General features: G+C 32.7%; 2 protein-coding genes across 4 annotated transcripts; one reads left to right on the plus strand and one right to left on the minus strand.

Moving 5' to 3' along the window:
• Positions 1-2041: 2041 nt before the first annotated feature.
• Bm4944 (Uncharacterized protein) lies at positions 2042-10223 on the plus strand (the record flags this gene model as incomplete). Of its 2 annotated transcripts, XM_043075362.1 has the most annotated exons (18): positions 2042-2045; positions 2462-2635; positions 2918-3100; positions 3362-3525; positions 3638-3730; positions 3828-4007; positions 4122-4241; positions 4413-4484; positions 4722-4894; positions 5474-5573; positions 7526-7722; positions 8027-8204; positions 8277-8416; positions 8686-8737; positions 8930-9067; positions 9371-9598; positions 9849-9948; positions 10033-10223. In XM_043075362.1, 18 exons carry the CDS (start codon positions 2042-2044, stop codon positions 10221-10223), a joined length of 2487 nt encoding a protein of 828 aa, XP_042931296.1. The 2 variants fall into 2 exon arrangements, with proteins under 2 accessions (XP_042931296.1, XP_042931297.1); XM_043075363.1 differs by lacking the exons at positions 2042-2045; positions 2462-2635; positions 2918-3100; positions 3362-3525 and having other exon boundaries at positions 3629-3730.
• Positions 10224-12712: 2489 nt separating this feature from the next.
• Positions 12713-24731, minus strand: Bma-mrp-5 (Uncharacterized protein; the record flags this gene model as incomplete). 2 transcript variants are annotated; one of them, XM_043075364.1, is made up of 30 exons in its annotated part: positions 12713-13060; positions 13431-13605; positions 13666-13769; positions 13916-14154; positions 14385-14482; positions 14680-14768; positions 15093-15182; positions 15381-15543; positions 15719-15859; positions 16020-16188; positions 16527-16656; positions 16749-16892; positions 17119-17251; positions 17399-17459; positions 18442-18609; positions 18701-18827; positions 19297-19500; positions 19637-19834; positions 19909-19980; positions 20470-20594; positions 20775-20985; positions 21305-21453; positions 21628-21712; positions 22120-22182; positions 22299-22472; positions 22727-22870; positions 23042-23291; positions 23475-23639; positions 23852-23971; positions 24646-24731. In XM_043075364.1, the coding sequence occupies 30 exons, from the start codon at positions 24729-24731 to the stop codon at positions 12713-12715; spliced, it is 4425 nt and encodes a 1474-aa protein (XP_042931298.1). The 2 variants fall into 2 exon arrangements, with proteins under 2 accessions (XP_042931298.1, XP_042931299.1); XM_043075365.1 differs by lacking the exons at positions 18442-18609; positions 18701-18827; positions 19297-19500; ... (11 more) ...; positions 23852-23971; positions 24646-24731 and having other exon boundaries at positions 17399-17448.
• Positions 24732-25188: the final 457 nt, after the last annotated feature.

The following is a 25188-nucleotide window of genomic DNA, read 5'->3' on the forward strand; positions in this document are numbered from 1 at the left end:
AATAGCCAATAAGAAACTCATCACTCAGCAGATAGTGTAGAAATGTTATATCAAGAGATATTCTAAATATAAGTTCAGCAGAGAAATAAAATGAGGATAAAAACATTTATTAGCAATTGAATAGATGTATTTTAGTAACAGAAGAATTACAGATTATTCTCTGTAGAACTGCTAGTACTTGTTTAATTATTTTGACGAAAGTATATTCCAAATAAGTTTTCTTAACTCTAAATTTTGAAATAGTCATTGGCGAAGTGCAGAAGTGTTGGATGTATTGAATTCAGGTTATAATGCAGACTTATTATTTTGTTGTATATATTTTTGGTAACATATCATATTATTTTCTGTTGTGGAAAGATGGCACAGATATTGTCACAAAAGTATGAAATCCAGGTTTCGAAAAAGGTTTTACAATATAATTAGTGTTCTTTGAGCTTTCCAACCAGTACCATGTGCAGTTCATTAGACATTTCTTGTAATAGTCATTGTCGTATTTCAGTTTTTTGATATCAGATGAATTAAAGAAATGCTTTATTAAATACGTATCGATTAAATAATCTGGAAGTCTACTAATTGATCTGTAGCGCTGTGAATAATTTCACACTGATTTGCTTTTTTTTCGCGAACGTGCCAGATGTCTCAAAGTTTTTGTAGTAAATTGCAGCTGAAAGTCCATTCATATTTTAATTTAATGTTGATGCTGCACTAATGAATAACAGAAAGCAAGCACAGATCCGACTTCAATTCAGGCGTCAAGGATCTATGAATAGTAAGTTACTTTGTTTTGATTTTGATGCTCTTTTATGTCTGCTGTTGTTTTCAAGATCGTTTCGATTTTTTCGAGCAAGTTTCACTGTGATAGGAATAGTTTTAAATACCATAATTAGATCAGTTTTGGCTAAGTCAAAATCACATTGATGGGAAGAAGATAAGAAAGACCAGTATCAGCTCATCGTCAAATAACCTATTTTTGTTTTTGTTGGAAAAAAATAAACAAAGCAGAGATGTCAATGAGTGACTGTCCGCACATTCAGCAGGTCATTACGTTCAGGGTCAGGTCAAGCAGAAGAAAGCGCTTAGAGGTAGCGAGGACGTACTACTTACACGTTGCTTCTTTCTGCTGCAGGCAGCCACCCACTACCTGCAGAACAAGTCACACTGCTTAGGTTAGGAAGTGCTGCTTATGCTTACACTCGTCACTTTCAAAAACACATTCGGTGGTGTTTTTTCCTCGGTTTTCGGAAACAAAACTGCACACAGATGATAATATAGTAGACCTGTCTATCTGTCTGTCTGCATATGTGCACACACTTATATTGCGAGTGACTTAGACTCAATGGATGAATCTTTTCAACAACCTGTTCACGAATATTTTCATTTTCTAAAACATCTCGTATCTTTTTTCATCTCTTCTCCTGCAAGTTTTATTTTTAATATATTTTAATGGAGCGTGGAAGTATAATATAGATAGAATTACTTGTTCACCTTACGTAGGTCATCATTCCTAACCCATACTTAGCCATCATCGCTAGAAACAGCCAGTTATAATCATTAGTTATATGTCACTGATTTCATATTTGAATTTTTTCTTTTTTTTGAGTGAACTTTTTCTCATCTTCTATTTATTTATATTTTCTCATCACTTATTTTTTTTTAGAGTTCGGAAAAGAGTTTGAATTTGGTTGTTTGATAAGGTTAATTTGAGGATGCTTGTGATGTAACACGCAACAGATATTATAATCTAGCTGTATCATAATTAACATAAAATATGCTTCATACAATTTTATCATGGCAGAATTGAAACCACTTGAATGATGTGAATTACTACCCGATAATAACTATTATTTAGCTTCAGGTTGTGGTAGTGCAGTGCAAGTTAGAAAGATCAGATCCCTTATTGACAGGTCACATTGTATGACTTCTAGCTCATTTGTTCATCTTCTTTTATCATCAACAATCTACACAAATATCTCATTCTCATTGGAAAAATCACCGATTGCGCTGCTGAGAAATCCAATAGGAAACAGGTGTTTTTGTAATAATGGGTAAACATTTTTGATGTGTTCGTCACTCTCACTTCCGTGAAAAGAATTTTTCTAAAAATTATAAAAGATCTTAAAAAACTACTTTTTGACATAACTTTTTGAACTTAAAGAATTTTCGTCTAAATTAAGACTGCGATAATTTTCATTTCCTGGAGGAAATGATCACTATCTAATTTAGGCACTTAATAAGACCCAGTGAATTCGTCAAACAGATTTTACTTAGTACTAAATTTGTCGTAGTAAGTTTCACTAAATACCTAAATTAATTCAATATACAATTCAGCCTTCCAGTTACTATTTTTTTTGAGAGAATTATGCGGTAACGTTCTTCTCCTTAAATTTATCTTTCGATGTAAAAAGCAACATAGGTAAATCACTTTGAATTTCAAATGTTCGAGTGAAGCAGAAATTTCCAGTGAATGGCACAGGATATGTTGCGCCGATGGCGGTTATGGTTGCGCCTAGCAGGGTAGACTACAGTGTAACAAAAGGTGGTCTAAGGCTTTGGACTGTCCTATTGGTGTTCGTTATCCTTTGCTCCAGCTTTTACACCTTGTTTTCCACGATGGAATTAGCAGAAGTGGCATTCGGTATTGATTTAAGTAATGAACTCTACTTTGCATAACGTTAAATGCTTAGGTGTATTCAAAGTGTATCAGAAACAGTGAAACTTTGACCACAAGTGATTACAAACACCATTTTTCCCTTCATTGTTTCTCTTCTGATCTTTTTAGCAAATATGACTGAGCATATTTTTAAAGCCGTAAACAAGTCAAGAAACACTTTTTACCTATTACTGTAGAAGACTTAGTCTTTCCAACAATTATTGTACGAATACATTGTTATATTAGAATAACAAAATTCATTTGTAGAAATCGACGGTGATGAGAACTTCGATTATGATGGTGACATTGATAATGATGCAGATGAGATGGCGATACATAATCGACGAGCCGAAAAAGATACCACTCCATCACGAGAGTACATATCACGATCTAGAACATTTGAAGAAAATCGAAAAGCTCATAAACCAGTCCAAGATGTCCCAGACTCAAGTATTTCTTTTCAGCTATATAGTTTTCATGATATTTACACGCAACATAACACATTAAAACTTAATATTCAAGATTTAACTTCTAATTTCTGGTGTTTCCAACTGAAATAATTCACAGCTGGTGCTTTTTTAATTAAATTAAACATTATATTGGAGTTAAGTCAATTCGTACGCAGAATTTTACATTGTTGCATGTGATTAATCTTGCCTGTCCAACAGCTCCGAACAAATGAATTCAAAATTTACAGTTATCGTTTTGTAGCTGACGATGATAAATTAGACGAAGAAGAAGAAACCCGTCTGGCAGATCTTCAAGCCAGAGCTGAACGAAAAAGCAATAAACCACTACATGAAGCAGTTCAGAATGTTAATCGTGATTACAGTGACAATGCTACTGGCGATAAAGACGATAGCGATGACAATGATGTTGATAATAAATAATTGATCTCTTCCCACTACTATTTTTGCATGATAGCTAATATATTATGTTTTAAATGAATAAGTAGTTAAGTTTTAATCAATGATTCAGATGTTTCAGGTATTTGAACGAACATCAGATAGGCATGTGAAGGAGGAAGATAAAACAAGCGACAAACAAGATGAAGAACAGGACATGCCAAAAGGAACCAAGGTATCAAAGCACCTTAACTACTTTATTTTTGATAATCTTAACTCATTCATGTGATCATTAAAGGCATACTGATCATTGAGTATACATATTTCACTAGGCCCGTCATAAACGCATCAAAATTGTGGAAGATGATGAAGAGGAGGAAGAAAGAAAGATGACTGAGAAAGTGAAGAAAGAGAAGGAAATGAAAGAAAGAGAAGAACTGAAAGAAGAAGGAACAGACGGGAGAGAAATTCAAATCAAAGATAATGTGGGACGTGAAGTATGGAAAGTTGAAGTAAGTTTTGTTGGGAGATTTATGAACGGCACAGTTGTTAGTCAGCAAGTAGGCTGGCGGAGATGTCGGCTTTAGTTTTCTAAAAGTTTCTCTGTTGAATGTATTGAATTGCAGGAAGAAGAGAGCTTAGTGGAAACTGAAGAGGGAGAGGGTAAAGATAAGTATGATGTCGAGAAGTTGGGACTTAAGTCAAGAAGAAAAATTCCATCTTCTAGTGTGGAAAAACTGAAGCGTGTAATTTATATTTATTTACTTCCTACCAATAAAAAAAGGAAAAATTCTAGCAAGAATATTTTATATAATTGGATCATTTTAAGTCCTAATTTCATTTTACAAGTGTAATTTTTAGTTAACTTAAAACCATGTCAACTCTAAGCTCCTTCGTTCAAAATTATATTTTTTTAGGGATGTAAGGGCAAAAATTGTTTGCCTGAGTACGATCGTCTGCCACGAATGTCGCTTTTAAAACAAATACCTGTATGTTTTATTTGAATATTATCTTACATTTCACATTTTAAACAAATTATTTGAAATAAGACACATCTGAAGGAGGGAGTGAAGTATTTTTATTTTGATCTAAAATGCTTGTCCTAAAAGCCTTGAAACTTGCTCATCTTCAATTTTCAGCTATTTTGTAAATCGTACATTTGAGAAGTGGATAAACTGTAAATACCATAAGTTTTCTGGGTTCTCATTTTTAAAACTGTTTTTTAGGTTTCTATGTCAAGTCGTAACAAGCAACCATCACCGGCTGGTTTCAAACTAACTAAAGATGTTGAGGAAAAAGAAGAAATGAATGGTATAGATGAAGAAGAAAAAAAAGAAATTGATGACAAAGAAATTGATGATGCAAGCATTCATGATTTAGCTGCTGTTAAAAAAGAGAAGTCTGTTTATTTTTCTGATCCTTTTTTCAATTTCTTGATTACCATTTTCTGGTTAATTTCGAAGGGTATGAAAGTTTTCTTCGTTAATGACTAAAAAAAAGCTTTATAATGTTAATTAAAAGTAATGATCTGGCAAGACGTAGTATCTCTTGTTATACCTAAAGTTCAACTTAGATGTTAATAATAATAATGCCTAAAATCATGTCTTTGACAAAAAACTGAATTAAAATGCAGTTACAAAGAGATAACAATATGATAGCAGTTTTTTGACAAAAATATTGAACGATGTATATTTTATAAAATCATTCATTTTCCACTCAGTAATTTATAACAACCTATAATTGTGGTTGTATTGTAAAATAGTGACCTGTTTAGTAAATGCTCTTTAAAAAAACCTATTTTTGCTTATATGGTTATAAAATGCTTGGCATTCTTCTAAAATGCTCATTTCAGTGTAATGAAAAATGAACTGGGCTGTCTTTTACTTAGACAAAATAATTTTCGGTTATCACCGCTGCTATTGATAAAATTCTTTTGTAATGTTCTTCAACTAATCATCAGTGATCCAATTTATCGTAGGGTGAATGACAGAACCGTTTACAAACGCCATGCTATAACAAATCGCGATGATCACAAACATCGAATCCAGTTGGATCGCGCAGATTATCTCGTTGAAAAGGTAAGCAAAAAATATAAGGTTAAATGAAAATAAAATTTAAGTTAATCACTACAGAAAATTTGCTATGCTCTAAAAGAAATTGTATAACATAAATTATATTTGTTCAAGTCTATCAATCTTTTTTCTTCTCCTTGAATTCAGTTTTAATTCCAAAAATAATATAGCTATTTAGAAAAGTCGCTTTCTTAGGAAGTATTTCTTTCTGGTATGTATTAAGGCTATAAAGAGATTTCCAAATTAATTATCATATCCCGATCGATATCATCAACATCGCTACTTTTTCTTTAGTAGCTCAGTTATGCAGTGATTCTGACTATATATGAATTGTTCTTGACGAATACCTCAAACCGTTAACCGTTAAGTTTGATCCAATACGATATAGGTGTTCCTTTTTCGGGTCATTTGTTGTTCGTCGAACAAATTTAAGATTATCCTCTCAGTTTGCTTAGATGTTCCGGAAATATGTCTCACCACTACGGTGCTGTAATCGTCCCTTGAATCAGCCAGGATCTAGATGAGGTCAAATTTAATCTGTTTAGTTTCTTTTCTCTTTTACTGAATGCATGTTTTTATTAAGCTTGAATTCTATGCATGACCTTGATATACATATTTCTGTTATTCGTTTCGAATTGTAGTTATTTTGTGATGCAAAAAGCTCTTCTCGGTGTCAGCAAATTGCTCATCTTCTCTTTTACATTGACAGCTGCCGTTATTTTGTGGTTTGATTCGAACTGGTAAAGATGCTGTGTATAAGAGGTTTGGTCCAAACCTTTTAATGACCAAAATATGCTTTTTTACTTAATTATTTTTAAATATAAAAAAGATTTTCTCATAAACTGCTTCAATAATTAGGTGTTCTTTAATTATTTATTATTGAAAGATATGTATGTTTGAGTATGAATTGATTTTAGACATTAATCATTTCTTATCTCTGTTTAAAGTTATTTAAAAAGCCTCTATGATTGAAAATTCATTATTGTTAACCGATCACTATATCAGTTTTGCATTTTCTTTTTTTTTTTTTTTTTTAATAACCATTTTGCATTCTTATTTTTAATGATTTCTGTTTTGTTTTCCAAATTCTTTTGAATATTTTTATCCATTCTCTTATCATATATATATATATATATTCATTTATTTATTTAATTACGTTTTATTTATATTTATAAATATACATTTTTTGTTCTTTGCAATAAAACTTGCAGCTATGATTGTCGTTTATTCGAGGAAGTACTCTATGATACTGTTAACCTTAACACTGCCACCAAACTTAACAGAACTTCCAAGGGAAATGATTGGAAGTGAAGGATTAAACCTGATTAATTAATTCACTTGCTTTTACAATCATTTGCTTATTTCCCTCCGATATACTTTACTAACAATGGTGGTCTAACATGTTTTTGAAATGAACTAAGCTTTATTTGTAAATGTTATATGGAATGAAGGCGAAAAATGTGAAACATAAAGGAGATAAGCATTCTCGTTGTTTTTGAAAACTTCTAGGCATCTTATCATCCTTAAGATTTTCTAGTTTTTGCTTAACAGTTTTAGTTCCATTTCGACTAGTTTAAATCAAATACTTTTAGTTTCAAACTGCTGACGATGTATAACTATCTTTAACAGGTCTAAGTTGTGAATTATTGCTTCTTTCGAGTTTAACTTAAATTATTAATTTTTCATACCTCTAATGTCAGAATTTTCCACGCTTGTTTATTATTGTTTTCATAACTTGGTTGAACGAGGCACCTAGAAATGTGCAAATAAGTCAGGAAGTGATAATCGCTGGAATAAGATATTTCGGAACATCGAATTGAATTATAGACTACGCTCATTAAAGAAGAATTCATAAAATTTAGGGAGAGTCATAACTAATTCATAAATTCTAGAAGAGAAATCTTGTTTAGAGTCACACTTTAGAGCAAATAAAAATTCATGTGCAGTAGCATTTTCAGCATGATTACCATTCCGCAATCGTCATTTTCGAGACTGTTTTACGGGCTAATCCAGATAGTCCCCGAGCGCATTTCGGTATTGCTCGAGCGAATGACATCAGAAGCGAAATTGAATCAGATCACACATTCCTAGATACAGCAATCAGCGAGTATCAAAAAGTATTAGACATTGACAGTACACCGGATGCACTGTTCAAGTAAATTTTATGTTTTGTGTAAAGCCACATGTTGTTAATTCTGATTCAGGTCTCGAGATACTTGAAATTTGTTCGGAGTTGTTTAAATATAAGTTAGAAAGAAGTGGGATAGGAAGGAAAGAAATATCCCTTTATAGTAACTCTTTTGAAAAGAAACTTTGAAAAATTTAGATCAAAAATATATTACCGTTTTTTTATGATTATTTGAAACTTATAACGTTTTTGTAAACAACTTATAATTGTGACAAAGTTGTTTGATTTATAAGCGTTAATTGACAATATCCCTATTCTTGATGTTTTCCAGTCAAGCGGCATATCGTTTAATCGATCGGGCCAGGTTTCGTGGTTTATTGCATCGTGTGTTACAAGCACAGCGTTCTCTGATTGATCGATATCCGGATGATTTACAACTGCACAATAACCAAGGATTAACGTTTCTAATGATGGGACGTGAAGATGATGCACGGAGAGTATTTGAAAATGCAAGTTGATCACTCTCTTTTCCTTCAGATCTGTATTACAACTGCATGAACATCGATGAATCGAATTTGTAGGTTTTGAAAATCTCACCAACCAATGGTATTGCTCAGGCATATTTTGGGTATATTTTGAAACTGAGCGGAGATTTGGAGAATGGAGTTCTATACATGCGCAAAGGTCTGCGTACTGTTCGTGAAGTAATTGCCGATCCGAGGTATTCTTTTTCTGTTCATTTATTAAATTTTTATTTTGTTAATCTGGTATTAACTGTTTGTTCCTAAACTATTACACCGACTGGGATTAATTCATGTTTTTTAGAAGAGCATTCTGTCCTCTCATTTTGTCTCTGAAATTTGAAATATTTGGTCACATTTCTCAGCATGTCAGTAGTAGGATTACTAAAGTGCAGGACAGAAACAAGGGAAGAGTGCACATTCTTTTTTTTTTCCAGATTCGTATAATATTTTTTTGCTTTATTTGCAGATTTTATTATCATTTCGGTGAAGCTCTGACGCGACTGGGTAAAAGACAAGAGGTACGCGGCTTAAAAGATGGCACCCTTTTTTTCTTGTTTCTTTTCAACCAGCCCCGAAGTCTCGTTAAATTTTTTTTTCTATCACTAATGATGCTAAAAAATTTTCTAAACTTTTTTATTAGCGGTTTCTATGAGACAAATCAAGTAATCTTACTTTTGCCTTTTTCTTCTTTAATTCTATGATATTTTAAGGCTTATCGAGTGTATAGTATTGGAGCAAAAGTCGGTCTTTTCCCTTCTCCATATCAGAGATCTCTCTATAACGTCGAAGGTTTAACTGCCCGTCCTTGGTGGTCTATTGAACAAACTTTTTGTTCAAAACATCTGAAGGTGGTTTTTTTAGATTTGCTCACAAGGACATTTATGGTTTTTCAATATTTTTGCTAATATTAAGCTTGGACAGATTCTTTTTATAGTTTTTTTCTTTGAAAAATTTTTTAAATAGTATGGTTTTAGATACCATATTATGCTTAACAGTTAAAAATCAAGAGGTTATACGAGATTGATCTTTTAAAAGAGAAGTGGAATTTTATTTCTAGTACTATGAATAAATTATTGTGAAAACTATTTAAAATGAGTGAGTGATATTTACGAATATTTGAAACAAACATGGGAATAATATTCAATCGTCAGAAAATCGAAAGACAGTGGACAGTGATTAGGGAGGAAGCGGCGGCAATATTGAGCAGTCAGCCGTATTTATTCGAACCAGAACATGAAGAGTTAACTATAGATGGACAATGGTCAGCGTATTCCTTGTATAGCAGTAATTCATGGAATTCATCAAATTGTTTAAAAGCGCCAAAAACATGCAGTATTATGCGCATGTTCAAGGATTCATCCGATTGCTTAAAAAGCGAAGTGAGTGTTGAATTATTTGATTGCCCCCTCAATCATCGATTAGATAAAACGGTAGAAATCAGAGAATCTTTTAATATTCTTTGTTGTTTTTTGAATATGTACAGAAATTAATCTTCCTTTCCCATACAGACATTCTCTGACAGACCTTCCAGGCAGGAAGAAATCAAAGAGAAAAAAAATAAGAAACTTGTAATTTTTAAATTTTATCACTTAAGTGAGAATCGTTGCTTTGAAGGTTTCTCCTTTACAGGTAAAGTTTTCACTTCTAGCAAGTGGCACACGAGTGTGGCCACATTGTGGGTTTTCCAACTATCGTCTGCAGGCACATCTAGGTCTTATAATTTCGTCCGGTATGTTTTGCCACAAGTTCAGTTTATTTTTCACAGCCTGACAAGTTATTTTTAAACCATAAATTTTATCTAAAGCTTTTGCAGAAGCTAGATTGCGTGTCGGACAGGAAGTACGAGGTTGGAAAACGGGTCGTTTCCTTGTTTTCGATGATTCTTTTGAGCAGGAATTATGGTTCGAAGGTGCATCTGCAAACAAATATCGACTAATACTCAGAGTGGATCTGTGGCATCCTGAAGTGGATCCGGTTAGAAGGGTTGAATTTAGAAGTGTTTGAAAATTCGTCATTTATTGCATCTATTTTGTTTGTGTTTCAACAACAGAGCTGTGCTACTACCCATTCAGACATTCTACTGATTGTCTGAAACGTAGGTACTGCGGAATTGTTAAAAAATAAGAAAGATACTTCTGTCGCTTTCTCCATTTTTCACAATCTGATAAGTCATTTTTAAATCATGGAAAGTTCAAGTGTCTTTTGCAGAAACTAGATTGATATGTTTAACTACATTTAAAAAGAGAATCTTTATAAGCATTCTCGAATTTTCTTTTCTGGTAATTTGGATGTTTTTCCTTAATGAAAGTGCTGAACAGATGTATTACTTAACTCATTATGCCGATCGAATTATCTATATGACCAACATTCAAACTGTTCTCGATTCTTATCCACAGATAGTCCTAGGGATGTTCAACTGCTTCCAGCTGATAACGCTATATGCGTGACAAGCGACGATTTTAGTTGTTACTGATATTATCATTTGATAATGCTCTTTTTATGTGTACCAGTTTTGGGATTTAAATTCAAATAGTTTTGTTCATCTCTTTCTTTGGCGATAGCATCAAGTACTGTAATTATCAGAATAAGTATATTTCTGATGCATTTGAAATCGAATTTAGTTTCTCATTTCGAATCCTGTCAATTGTATTAATCTTATTTCTTACTATGCTGGGATTTCAGAGTGATTCGATTTGCTCAATGGACAAATCATTAACTGCTATTAATATTTAAGTAATGTGTTTATTGTAGTTATGTATTTTACTGCTATGCTGTAGAGAGAAAAGTCAACGAGCTTTTCGGACGAAGTTGAGTACAAACTTCACTCATGTTCTTTTTTAGACTCATCTGCTTCGAAAATTTTTGATTTGCACTGAACAAAGCACCATAGTGTGACGTATTAAGATATAAAATCTCGAATTTAACTGCGTTCCACCACTAGGATGGGACTAATCAGAAATGACACGAAATTAAATGCACAAAAATCAATTAAGATTCCGAATGCGCTCAATGTCGCACCAGCGAAATGTTACATTGTAAAGTCGATGTATTAAAGGTACCAACGCTAAGAACATGCATGAAAGGATCATAGTTCAATGGCATAGCAGTTCCAGGCCTAGCAAGTGGAATTTTTCGGAAGCAAATGAGGCCCAGAAGTTCAGAGAAATTGACCTGAGGATGGTTTTTTTAGTCCAGTTTTTTCTAACTTTTCAGAGTTTTATGCCACTTCTTTCATGGCAAGTTTAAGGATGGAATTAATGAAATTCAGGTGGAAGCGGCATTTCACACCACATGAATAGAGGGCTGTGAAGTTTTGCAAACAGTTTGATGAGATCTTCACGGGGAATCATTTTACGGATTTTAAACACAAAGTGATCAATCATCACTGTTCTAAATATCTCATACTAAAACAGTAGAAGTGCTCGAGTAGAATAGTTATGGCATATTTATTTCCTTTCCATCAAATTTATTAATTGAAGAATCAAGAAATGATCAAAGGAAAGTTGAGGAAGATATTACCGAATCAGCAAAGGAACAACATAATTTTGAATTCCTTTTGACATAAAGTAGTAAGAAAATGCAGAAGGTAGGTAGTATTCACATAAATAAATGAATTAGAGAACAAAAAGCTACAGAAACTGGATAAGAATATAGTTAGCAGCAACCTAGTTATTTTTGTTCTCAAGGCATTTAGAGTAAAATAGTCTCTCGACAGGTTAATCTTCTGTACGATCAGCGTGATCGAACACCTCAATTCTTCCTTAGATCTTCATAAACACTTTAATGAAAAACAAGGGGAATTTCCTATCTGCGACATGGCTTCCAGTTAATTATTTGAACGGATAAAGATGGATTTAGGGCAACCATGAAATGGAAACTCTGATTCATCTTATAAGCTTTAGATTATATATATATGTGGAGAATTAAACCAGGATCCTTTTTGTCATTGCAACATTCTCGCGTTACTAACTTTCCTAAAAGATGAAAGAAAAAATTTAGGCGAAAGCTGAGCAAAATTTGGAGTCAAAATTAAATTTTAAAGAAACTGAAAAAAACCGCCAAATGGTTTTTTCAGACATTGAAGTATTCAATATAAATCGAAACGCATTCATAAATGGACTATCCAAAGCAGCTTAGCTTCAAAATCACAAAAGCAACAAAACTGTCTATAAAAAAGATAAGTAAACAGAATAAAAACACATACAGTATAAAAAATGTAGAATGAGTCATCATTAATTAATGGCCATAAAAGTTATTGCGATTACCAATCAAAAAAAAATTGGAAATTTCCTCCAAATTAAATTGTGAAATTAGAAAGTCTGGCATCTTAGCATACCTCCGAATATTTTTTCGAAATCATTACGGAAAAAACAGATGATGTAGATGGTGTATCATCCATATTCACGTGGACAAATGCAAAAAAGTGCACAGAGACACACGTAGATACATGCATACATAAAAACAATACTTATAAAAAGATGCCCGGAACGCATTTAATAATTTGACTCAGCATCCGACTTATTGATAACTTCAAGATCACTATTATCATTACTCATAGTGGTCACTTCTTTATCAATACTGTCACTAATCTTTTCAAATTCTGATGTTTCCGGAGAAGTTTTACCAGAAGCCTCTGCAAAAGCTGGATGATGTTCAGGGCTACTTCCACTGCTTTCATTTGTTGATGCTTTCGATGTTTCTTCCGGGTCTGCTGCCATTTTATTCATAATTTGCTCTTTCTGTGCTGTTATTGCTTGCCGCAATTTCATACTATCCAACAAACGTCGCAAAGGATGATACTCATCCTTTACTAGGTTCTGTATTGTGTCGAATTCCACAACCTAAGATACCCAACAACTATATCTTTGATTTCAAACTTCATCAATTACAAGGAATTGGGAAAAACCTTTTCATTTCTTAAAAGTAACAGTTTTTTTCTTACTCATATTAATGGTAGATACGCAAAAATCAATTCAATATTTTATAAATAACTGGAAAAACCAATGTACTTATCTATTTTCTAAAAAATTTTATTTCAAGTTCCACTCAGTACTACAAAAAAAAAAAAAACAAGATGACTTTTAGACATTATAAAAATTAATGAAAAACTTTCCAAATTTACTACTCTAAACTTTTGGCAGTTAAATGGCTAACAACAATTTCTTTTAACTTCACAACAGATAGACCGTTTTAAAATAAATATCTGTCTACCTTTCCTTGCTTCATATGAAGAATTTTGTCCAAGCCTAAAACATTTTCCAAACGATGAGCAATAATCATAACGGTACAGTCAGCAAATGCTTCACGCAAGCATTTTTGAATATGTCGGTCTGTTGCATTATCTAGGCTACCTGTTGCCTCGTCCAGTATCACGACTCGCACTTGCCTAGAATCGATTACTTGGAAATTTAAAAATTTTATCAAAAAAATTCCCGAGATAACAGACCTCAACAAAGCTCTTGCCATGCAGAATAGTTGCCGTTCACCAACTGATATATTACGACCACCTTCAGTAACAAGAGAATCTAGTTTCTGATCTAGAGAGGATACCTGAAATAGAACTGAAAATATTTTGGCCAAAATATGTATATTTTTTTAGTGTAACATTGACATTGTATATAATAGTAAACAAAAGTCCAGAATTTTGAAACGATAAAATGTTAACGAAAAAGAAATCCCTGCTTTAGAAATCATACCATATCTTTCAAATAAGTTTTTTCGAGAGACATCCAAATTTGATCATCAGTAAATTCGTTATTTGGGTCAATATTAAATCGGATTGTACCAACAAAAAGCGTCGGGTCCTGTGGAATCACGGCCATAGCTCGGCGTAATCGATAAAGCTCCATACAAGCTGTGTTGATACCACCGATTTCAATACTACCCGATGTTAGTGGATACAACCGATAAAGGACATTACACAACGATGTTTTCCCTATATAATTTGTGAAATTAAGCATAAGCCATTTTATAAATGTTGCATTAACTTTGAGCACTGTTCGAAAGTGTAAACAACTTTCATAAGGCAGCTTAGAAACATGCTTAGCATCTTTAGCATCGATTATTAAGAAACTTTTCATTATATAAATTAAGCTAAGAAATTCTGGCAACATTTCACAGATAAACAAGCAAAAGAATTTATTCACTTATTGTTAATATGTTCACCTGATCCAGTGCGTCCGATAATTCCTATTTTTTCCTTTGGTTCAATCCTAAAACTGACACCATCCAGCGCTAGAGGTAAATCAGGACCATAGCGTATCCTGAAATATTAACTAGTTTGAATTTTGCAATAAGGGATTTATAATATTTAAAAAAAGGAGAACTCCGAAAATTACTTTTCGAAACGCCATTGTAACATTTTCACCATGATCTGTACGATCATAAATAATGAAATTAGAAGAAAATACGAAACAAAATTATGTAATAATAAAGTAAAAAACTTTAAAATAAAACATACGTGACTTCTCTGAAAACAATGGACCCTTCCACAGGACAACTGTTTGATGCAGAAGAATCACTCTTTCCATCATCTTCCGAATCAATATGCTAAAATAAAAATGAACGCTTACATCCTCATAATACAAATGTATGAAAATATGTGAATAAAAATGTAGATTAGTGCCTCACTCCAACTTTGCCAGTCAAATGTAATAATAAAAAAAAGTTAACAGAATTTTGTACAGTACTGAATTAATAAAAAAAAGTGAAAAAAATTAATTCAAAGCAAAGAAAGATGTGAGATCGTTTTCATGGAATATTTATATGCATTAGATAATTGTTAAATAATTAATTTCAAGTAACTCCACAATAAGGTTCTACAATAAAACATTGGCAAAATCATAAAAAATCAAACTACATGAAAATACTAACATTGCTATAATAAGTAATCCGTTCAACGCATGTCATTTTTGCCTCCAGCTCCGTTTGTGTACGCACCGCAAATTGAAATATACCACTCATCTACAAATACCAAAGTTCCGAATTTTTAATTCCAAACTGCACTATAAAAACCAAATCTTGTTACTATTTCATATGAAGTTCAATTTAACCAAATACTAGATCTAATGATATTTTGAGGATCGGTTATCTATCTCAATTGTTTTGCAATGATTCCTTAAGATTACATCACGTGAAAAATTTTAGAGAACATCCAAAAACTGCCTGTAGCGCAAAAACAAGTGCCATTCCAGCATCTGTCGGTGCTATACTTCCAGTCAGCAAAACAATTAATAATGCCACAATGAATGTGATGGCGACAACAAGTAAATCCAACCACACAGCTAACCAACGCATTGCTGATTGATACATGAACATAGCTCCACTTTAAAAGAATTAAAAATTCAAATTTGCAAAGATTTACTCAATTTAAAGAAAATGAATAAAATATGAACGGCTCGTTAAAGGTTAAAAATTTAAGATAAAATATCGAGATTAACATTCAATTATTCCAATTTCTGTTCAACAAAATAATCCAATCAGTTCAGATAATTCCGCACCTATTTAAGTCGAGTTTATTTTTCAAAGTTTCAATAAAATCATCGGTTTGACCGAGTGAATGAATGGTTTCAATTCCTTCCATACTTGCAGATATGTGGTCAAACAATGGCGAACGTGATATATTTTCGAATCGTTTCAAACTGAAAAATGTCGAAATTAAAACTATTAAATGTATGGATTCTCATTATAGCAAAAGTTCAGTGCATGTCCAAAGACTACAGTAACATCAAACGTTCACTGGTACTAACAATAGTTTTAAATCTTCTTTATCTTGAAATAACAGATAAAAATGCCAATTACCTTGTGATGCCAGCTCGAAAACATAATACAAAAATAGTAAAAATACAGAGCAAAAATATGCAGGGAAGTAAGAATGATGGGAAAACCCATGCGATCATAAACAGGTAGCCCATACATGTAAGTGAATTTTGAAGGAAAACTTCAGCTGTGAATGGCAACTTGACGTCAACTGGAATTTCATATATTCTTTTTTCCATTCAATAAAGTTCAATTAGAACCACTTTCTTGGGAATGAATAAGGATCGGAGAAAAAATTAAATCTCTATTAATTAATGATAAAAGTTTCAAGTAATCACACCTCACATATTTATAACACACGCACTCTCTCACTCCTCTAACACTTTATAAATTCATTCATTTGGTAAGTTGACTAAAGAATAAGTATTACTTTCCTTAGATTCTGGGAATCACTTTCAACTCTTATTCTCTGAAGTCATTTGACTAATATTTAAGAGCTATTAATGATTATTTTAACAAGCAAATTTATTATAAGCAGAAATGACAAACTTTCATCCATATCTTTCGAAAATCGATTTAAAATTCGCCCACTCGGTGTTGTATCGAAAAAACGAACGGTACCACGTATCACACTATCAAACATTCGATTGTGCAGCTGTGAAGCAGCATTTAACGATACCTGAACTTCCCGTTTGTAACTAATTCACATTTCGAAAATTAAAAGCAAAATTCGAAAAAATCGAAAGTATTAGACAAGTGAAAACAACTCACGTGAACAAAAATAAGGGCTTTCAGAAGGCCTGTAACGAATAAAATGATTACAGAAAATCCATAGACGGTTGCATAATAGCTGGTATATTCGCTTTCTGCTATGCTACTTAGTTCAACGTGGATTTCTCCACTAATATTCAAAATCTGAAAACTGTGTCTCAAGACCGGTGTCGCTTTAGTATTGTTCGATAAATTCCAATGCAAATTAACTTCAGATACCCCACAAATACAATACGAGGAAAATAAGCTGGATTGTAGAGTTACCTGTTCGCTTTTACATTTCGAGGTCCCTTTTTAACAGTTTTATCAAGAAATACATCTTCTTAGAATCAACCTTTAAAAATATTAAAAAAATGATTTCGGAGATTACCTGTTGAGAATGTCCATATTTCAGCCATTGTGACAGCCAAGCAGTAGAAAATATTGAGGCGACTACATTACCAACAAATGCTAACAGTAATACCACCCAAATCCAACGGCCATCCGCTGCATCGATATACTGCCTAAGCTATATAAACTTATTTTCCAGAAATTCAAAAAGCCAAAACTTAACCTCTCCAGTGGAATTTTCATTTCAATTTCTAAGTTAACAATCTAAAATACAACATATCAAAATACGTCAAAAGCGAAAGAAAAAATGAAGAGCATACTTGTAAACTGCCCAAGATACAGTTGACAAGCCGAAATTCTCTTCATCCATAACCAGTTGCCCTAAAAGCTGGCATTGTTTTCTTAAAATATAAATTCCAGAAAAGAACGCATTCACTGGCTTGTAGCAAATGTCGCGAAACTCGAAATAAGTCTTGCGAACCTCCGAATAACTTACAAAATATATCAAATAAAACTGTATTAATCCATAATATTAAAATTTGTCATAATTGAACATTAGAAATGTAAAACTATTTCCAGTTACATCATGTAAGCAATCATTATTCCAACACTCATATTCCCATTGTAGTTGAGCTTATCCGCTTGTTTAGACATTTTCAACTGATAATAAAGGATATATGCATGTTAAAAATTTTAACATGTTAAAAACTACTCCTTCGTTCCAAATCATGATTGTAAATGTCGAAATATTGTACAGGTTTTCTAAGCTAATAGTGAGAAGTTACAACATTAAAACTCATCTCCTACTATATAAAGAGTAAAGATCATCTGATACCCCCTTACTCAATAATCTTGCACGTCAATGCCTACTATACAAGAATTTAAATCTTTTGCCTTCATCAGTTTTTTCAGTTTTTTTTTCTTTTACCAGTAAGCTACAATTCGGCTACTCTTCCACACTCACAACTCATTTAAATCCATTAAATTCCTCATCAGTCCATGCATTTTCATCTCATTCGTATTGTTGCTATAGATTAATACCTATATATTGTGGTTACTAGCCGTTACAACTTTCATCCAACACATTAACCACAATAACAAACACAGAAGGCTCTTGAGCATACGAAAGTCCAATTCGACTCTAAACTACAAGTTATATTCAGACTAACCTCAAATTTCACGACAGTAAAAGTTTCTTGAAGCTATCTAAAGCATGCCTTCTTTCCAAACACTATCAAAATTATTTTGTCCAGCGGATAAATTCAGACCAATTTTTTGTATGAAATCATATTTAATATTTCCCAATATATTTTCTGTCGAAAGTTTCCCTCAAATTATAAGGGAATATTTTGAATATCGTCACCGTCGGGTTTCGTAAGATTCACCATAGACGTATGTGTATGAAATTCGTCCGACATTTTTGCATCCGCTTTCGCAAATTTATCGGCTGTGTCTGGTGAATCTATCTTCACAAAATCATCTCCGAAGGCACGTTGTTCCTCTGTAGTCTCCGAAATCGACTTAATTTCATCTAAAAAATTACTTACAAAAAAGGTTTAAAAAGAAACACTTTACTTTTAGTCTCAGAATTTTTAGGATTCAACTAAGGGTAATAAACAAACCAGAATAAATGGATTGTTCGCAGTAAAGAGCATACGATTCACATTTCTCCAGCAGTTCATCATGAGTACCTATTGCTTTAATTTTTCCACCTTCCATGTAGCAAACTCTATCGCATTTCGATAACCGCTTAAATTTTAGTAGCTTCAAACTATTGGGAATCCATAAGTCCATAATTATTATTGCAAAAAATTTCATAGATTGGAAAACCAAAGTCTAATTCCCTTTATTTTATGTTTTATGACATTTAGTTCCTTAGGCTTTTGCACACTAATTTCAACTAAAGCTTTAAGAATTTTCGAGCTCCAATTTCTCATGGCTTTTCAATCGGGTATTTCACTCACTAAAATTATTTTTTTAAAATTATTTTTTCAATTATTTTTAAATTATTATATTGGTAAATTGTTTTAGTAACTTAAAATGAAAATCAAGTATGAATGTGAACACTCTGCACATCAAAATGTATAACTGCGCTATAAAATGTGCTATTAAAAACCTGATTAATGCAGAAACTTCCAAGGAACTAGAAAGAAATAAGTAAACCAATCGACTGCGAAAATCTAAAAGTCACTTTAAAAGTGAAAAATTTAAAAATAACTTGGATGTCTGTAGTAACCAAGAGAACCGTCTTGTTTGCTAGCATTTCCTTGACTGCATGCTTAAAAATACGATCAGCAACTTGCCGATCTAGCGATGCAAATATGTCATCCAAAAGATAAACGCGACAATTTGCAAAAAGTGCCCTAGCCAGTGATATTCGAGCTTTTTGTCCACCTGATATTGTCACTCCTCGCTCCCCGATCTGCAAAATATGCAACAAAAAGGGAATTTAAATGAAGATAGCATTTTTGAATCATGAAGAAAAAAAACAACTTCTAGAAATTTGACTTTCCAATTTATATATTTGTACATCTCAGTTCATTTATTCCAATATTTACCTCCGTTTGGTCACCCGTTTTCATTGTTTCCAAGTCTTTGGTTAGCTCACAAACCGTGATGGCCTTGTAATACCGACTTGTATTCATCGGTAATCCAAATAATATATTACTCTGAACTGTCTGATTCAAAATCCACGGCGTCTGTGTTATAAACGCTGCTTGCCCCGAAACATTTAATGAACCATCCTTTGGCGCTAGCTTAAAAGAGAAATACGTGAAGATTCAAAACTGCATTTAACTGTCGTTGTTTTTTACAAAACAAAAAGACTTACGTGTCCAACAATTGCGGTAAGTAAAGCTGTTTTACCACTTCCCACCGGGCCACATATACCCAAGAGTTCTTTCTAAAAATTCAGATTAACTTCATGAAAATTAAAAAATTTGGACGAAAATTTATTTGGATTTTTATGCAATCAAAATTATTTGGATTTCCCTCGGATATAAGCACCACTCTTCTCTTTAGTTACCTTACTATATCACTGAAGAAATTAGAATACAAAAAAAAAAAAAGCATATCAAATTAAAACACTTCACTAAACAGCAATCAACAATATAAAAAGAGTAAAAATTTAATATTGCTTAAAAAATTGCTATCAAAACCCTTAATCTTAAGAATGGACTCGGAAACAACCATTAACATAACCCGTTGCCGTAATCCTATAGATATAAAATGCGTCCATGTCTTTACGGAATTATAAACTTCACATTATGCCTTCTTTTTTGATTAATGATCTTCGACCCCTTTTCGAGTAAGCAGATAGTTCCTTAGAAAATAAATGATAAGAAACAAATTATTATTTCACCTAAGAACTGGAGCATCAATTAAAAATAACCCTTCGCACATCCAGAGTAATGTTTTTCAATGCAGCTGCTGAATCACTACTGCTTTGCTCATTAGCGACAACAGGACTTCTTTCATTGGTTTCTTCCAGACTTGATGCTATTTCACTTGCCTGACCTTACCATATCCTTCATGATTAAATACTATAATTTTTCACCAAAAACTGCAGATCGAGACTATGACATCCGTGAGTCATAAGATTGAAGCACCGATACCATTAAATAACTTGGTGACTACTGGAAGACACATGAAAATATGCATGAAAAGTGTATAAGTAGATTATCAAATAAAAGTTACTTTTATTATCCCAAAAAAAAGTGGCATTTTTGAATTGAACCGCGATGTTTGTATCCTGACAAAATGGGATTTGTTGGTCATACTCTGGATAAAGCAATAACTCCTGTATTCTTTTCAATGAAGCAAATGCTTCTGCACAATAACGACTGCCGTAAGGAATCATCCGGAGAGCGAACATCATGATGAAGAATACTGTTATAGTGCTAAATGCCTTAAACAAGAATTTAGATGAAGGGTAGGGGTTCTTCAATTTTTTGAATGGATCTTAGAATATGGAACCAATCTAAAATAGTGAAAATAAGTAAAAACAGATGGAAATATATATATATGAAGATTTAATTATTTTGGGAGGTTGCTGATTTCGGGGAGATTCGTTGGATGTAGATGTAAATATGTGGGGTAACAGAGGAATATAATAATTCGCTAGAGAAGAATTGAAATTGAACTCCCCTGATTCTTGGTAAAAACTATATATATACATATGACAAAAAATTTGATTAAGAAAAAAATGTTTCTCGAAATGAACTTACATCAGCAGCTCCAAGATTTCCACCTGATAATATAAGTCCAAGAAAAGTGAAAACTGCTGCCACTACAGGTACCACAGAACCAAAAGCAATTGTGAGACTTTGTGCCAGTCCTGTTTTGCGCAAATCTATTTTTTCACTACGACGCATCTCTGAAGATATTTCGGTGTTAAATATAGAATAAGTGTATATAGATTAGTATAAAAATTTAACCATACGTCATTTGGCATTACAGCGAAAAGTTTCGCCACGAAACTCCTCGAAACAATTTACCCATTCCTAATTCGTTTAAATTCCAAAATAACTTCTGCGCAATAAAAACTAACCCTTTATTGTATTAGTGAATGACTCTTCCCAAGCATTCATTTTTATAAGCCGAATGCAACGAATTATTTCACCCAATAAATTAATCTGAAAATTTGTAATATAAAAGTTCATTTCATGAGCACAAATAAATTTCTAAGTGAAATTTTTAATTTCTTTAAATGATAAACTCTTCATTGTGGCGTTTTGCAGTGTATCACGAGACACACCAAAGAGTAAGAAAATATTTAGCATCTCAAACTATATTACTTTCATCATATGGCAGCATATACTATAACAGCAAACTGTTGTTACTATCCTCCATTTTCAGCAGTTAAGTTGATAGATTAGGTTTAACATTAATTCGAACTACACGATCAGATCAAATATAAAATACAAATAAAACCAATAAGTGAATGCTTTCTGATTCCCCGTTTTAAACATCTTCGTTTTCAGGTTACTCAATAACCCTGCTATATCGCATTTGTATAAAGTGCTTGGAAGCAAAATTTTACCCTTTTTTCAGTTTTCTGTATTGCTAAAGTTCGAAAGCGGACCAGAGTTTTGCCAAGTACGAACTAGAAATCAAAATAGTAATATAACAAATTGCAGAATTCGGCACACAAAAAAAATCTGTTTATCAACCATAAATAGAAGTATAAAGAACAGACCTAAAATTTTTGAAAACACCAACCTGTATAGCATCAAAAACAAGAAATATAAGTATCCCTAGCAATGACCACGGCCCAATAACGATCAGAAGATAGATTATACCAGCAATTAGCACCAAAGGTCCAACCAACACCAACGGTGCAAATGAAACTGCATCAAGTAAACGCTGTCCATCATTCGCAAAAATATTTACTACCTGGTAAAACACACTTCTTCACGAGAAAAATGAAGACAAACATAATGTAATAAAATCTTATAAACCTGGACTGCAAATAAAAAGACAACCTCTAGAGAGCGATTCTAGATCATCCACCAAAAAAGGACTGAGTATGTGAGACACAAATCAAAGGATGAAATGGCCTCCTGCCATCAAATAATATTTATTAAAGATGTGAATCTTTGAAGGTCTTTATAAAATTAGCATTACTGGAGATATGGATTATGACAAACCTCTGCTCCAGTTTTCGTTCTTAGTGAGCGCACATTAATCAATTTTTTGTACAGTAAAGCCAGTAAGGCTCCACGAACTCTGATACCTGTTCGATAGCTTACAGCCCATGTAGCTCCATACGAAAGTACACGTATTGTTTCGACCTGTAAAGTATAAATTTACTACATTTTGGGAAAATGAATACTGAAAATAAATACTAGAACTACGTCGATATAATCTGACAGCTTGCAATTAAAACTACTGCAAACTTATATTTTCAGTTTCGTCCTCTCATTCTTTATATATAGCTCGAAATTATAAAAAATTCTACTTACTATGAGAATCGCAAAAGCCAAGAAAATGCCAAAACCAAGATTGGGATACATATTAAAAAGAGGTGGTTGTTCAGCAAATGATATCAATCCTTTCACAAAACACATTGGACCAATGAAGCCAAAAAGCAGGCAAAATAAAAAGATGAGACAAGCAACACAAATTCTCGTTTTAATAAAGAGACACACAACTCGGAAAAGGGATGGTCTGTTAGGTCGCTGCAGAAGTTCTTGCTTCCACAAATATTCTAACCTTAAAATGGTTGATTAATGTTAATTCATTTTGTCCAAATTTAAATTTGAAGAAATCGTCCGTCATTTATGATGCTTTTGAAAGTAAAAGTTCGATTCCAAAGCGTCGGTACCAAAACTGACAGGAATCATCTGATAAAAAAAAAAAGTAAAAAAGAGAAAAATAAACAAAAGAAAAGGAAACCTTGCCAAATTAACACTAGATGCATCATAAATGCTGCAACTCCACACTTGATCGTGATTTAAACGACCTTTAAAGGCTGCCCACAAATATGGAAATATCCAGCTGAAGGTTATAAACGAAAATAAACCCGATTCATCAACTTTACTTGCTCTTGAATGCTCGTGTCTGCAAATAACTTGTCTGCACGAATTCTGCACGAAATTACATTGTTCATAATAATATCAATAAAACTATAGGAAAAAACTCGAACTTTAATAATAGTAAAAAAATAGGACCATAAACTGTTCAAATATTTTTATTTTTTTACCTCACTTTTTTATTATATCATTTGGAAGTGCTATGATGAGTAGTTAGCCTAGATGCTAGAAGAAACTTACTTATGAAAAGGGCGTAATGGTATCATATTTTTTAGACTGGAAGTATAACGTGCAAATGTTTTTGGTTCACGACATCCCCTTATATATCGAATTTTAGCGCTACCTGGTGTATCTTCGCCTCTGAAATTGCAAAAGTTTCTACTTTTGTAGTTGTTCAATTATAAGCATTTTCACTTCAATTCTCTCAAGTTAACCCATTTCTTTTTGCACAGAAGCTACCATCTCATGCACTGAGTACTCCTCCATACTCCCCAATGCTACTATTATCTGTTCTAAACTTTGTCTTCGCTATAAATGGTGTAACCGCTCCCAGTAGCGTATCACGTCCTCAGTCATATTTCCAAAACATTCTAATGACAGAAAATATTTTGCAAAATAAATACAACGTCAAATCGATAAATTATTTCCTTGTTTTGAAAACAAAAAGGCAAGCTAAATTGTACTTCGATAGGATTTGGAGAGACTGCATCATATAATTCGTATATTGCTATAACTACATATTTCTTTTTTATCGGTATGTTATATTGGTTCTACGAGATTAGATTTGTTTTTTGAAATTAGCTGTAATTTAAATACCTTTTCCCAAATATTTGTCGCCTCAAATATGGAAGAGCCAAAAGAAATTTGAAACAACATAAAATGAAGTTTTTTCATCCAAAATGAAAAACTTATATCCACAAAATTGAAAAAACTTCACTTCCAACTAAGTCTTGAAATAGCTATAATTCACGTAAGAAGAATAAGATACTGAGGAAAATGAACTAAAAATGAAAATGAAATAATGTAATACTAACTTGAGCACTCGCCCCGGGTACACTTCATCATATTGATTCTCTGCCTCATCTTCTGATGCTCTTTGTAAAGCTACATCCAGATCCATCTAGTGCTGAAATTATTACTGGATATGACGACTAAAACAATGAAATTATTGGATCATATTGGAAAGCTTCGATATGAAAGCGAAAGTTATTTTTGGATCTATATTAGAAAGTTGTCTCAGTCTTTCTAAGAGTGCTAAAACGAACAGAGAGAAAAAGATGATCGGTTTAAAAATCTAGAAAAGCATGAAACATAGAAAATAAGGGAGGAGTGAATCATCACTGCTAGAAAAGTTTTTAAAATATTGAACAGACGATGAACAAAGCCAAATTAAGGACAGGACATTATCCACCTGATTCTTAAATTCTATTTCAGGTCAGAACACTCCTTGCCTTATTTTCAGACTAATCATATGACTGACATCAAGGCACTGAATACTGATGACAACAGTTTTACTCTCCCTATTCTTCTCTCTTCTTCCTCTCGCGTGCATTTCACACTTTTCCCGTTCTCTTCCT

This window comes from Brugia malayi, assembly GCF_000002995.4.
Source record: "Brugia malayi strain FR3 genome assembly, contig: Bm_v4_ChrX_scaffold_001, whole genome shotgun sequence".
NCBI classification, from domain to species: Eukaryota; Metazoa; Nematoda; class Chromadorea; order Rhabditida; family Onchocercidae; genus Brugia; species Brugia malayi.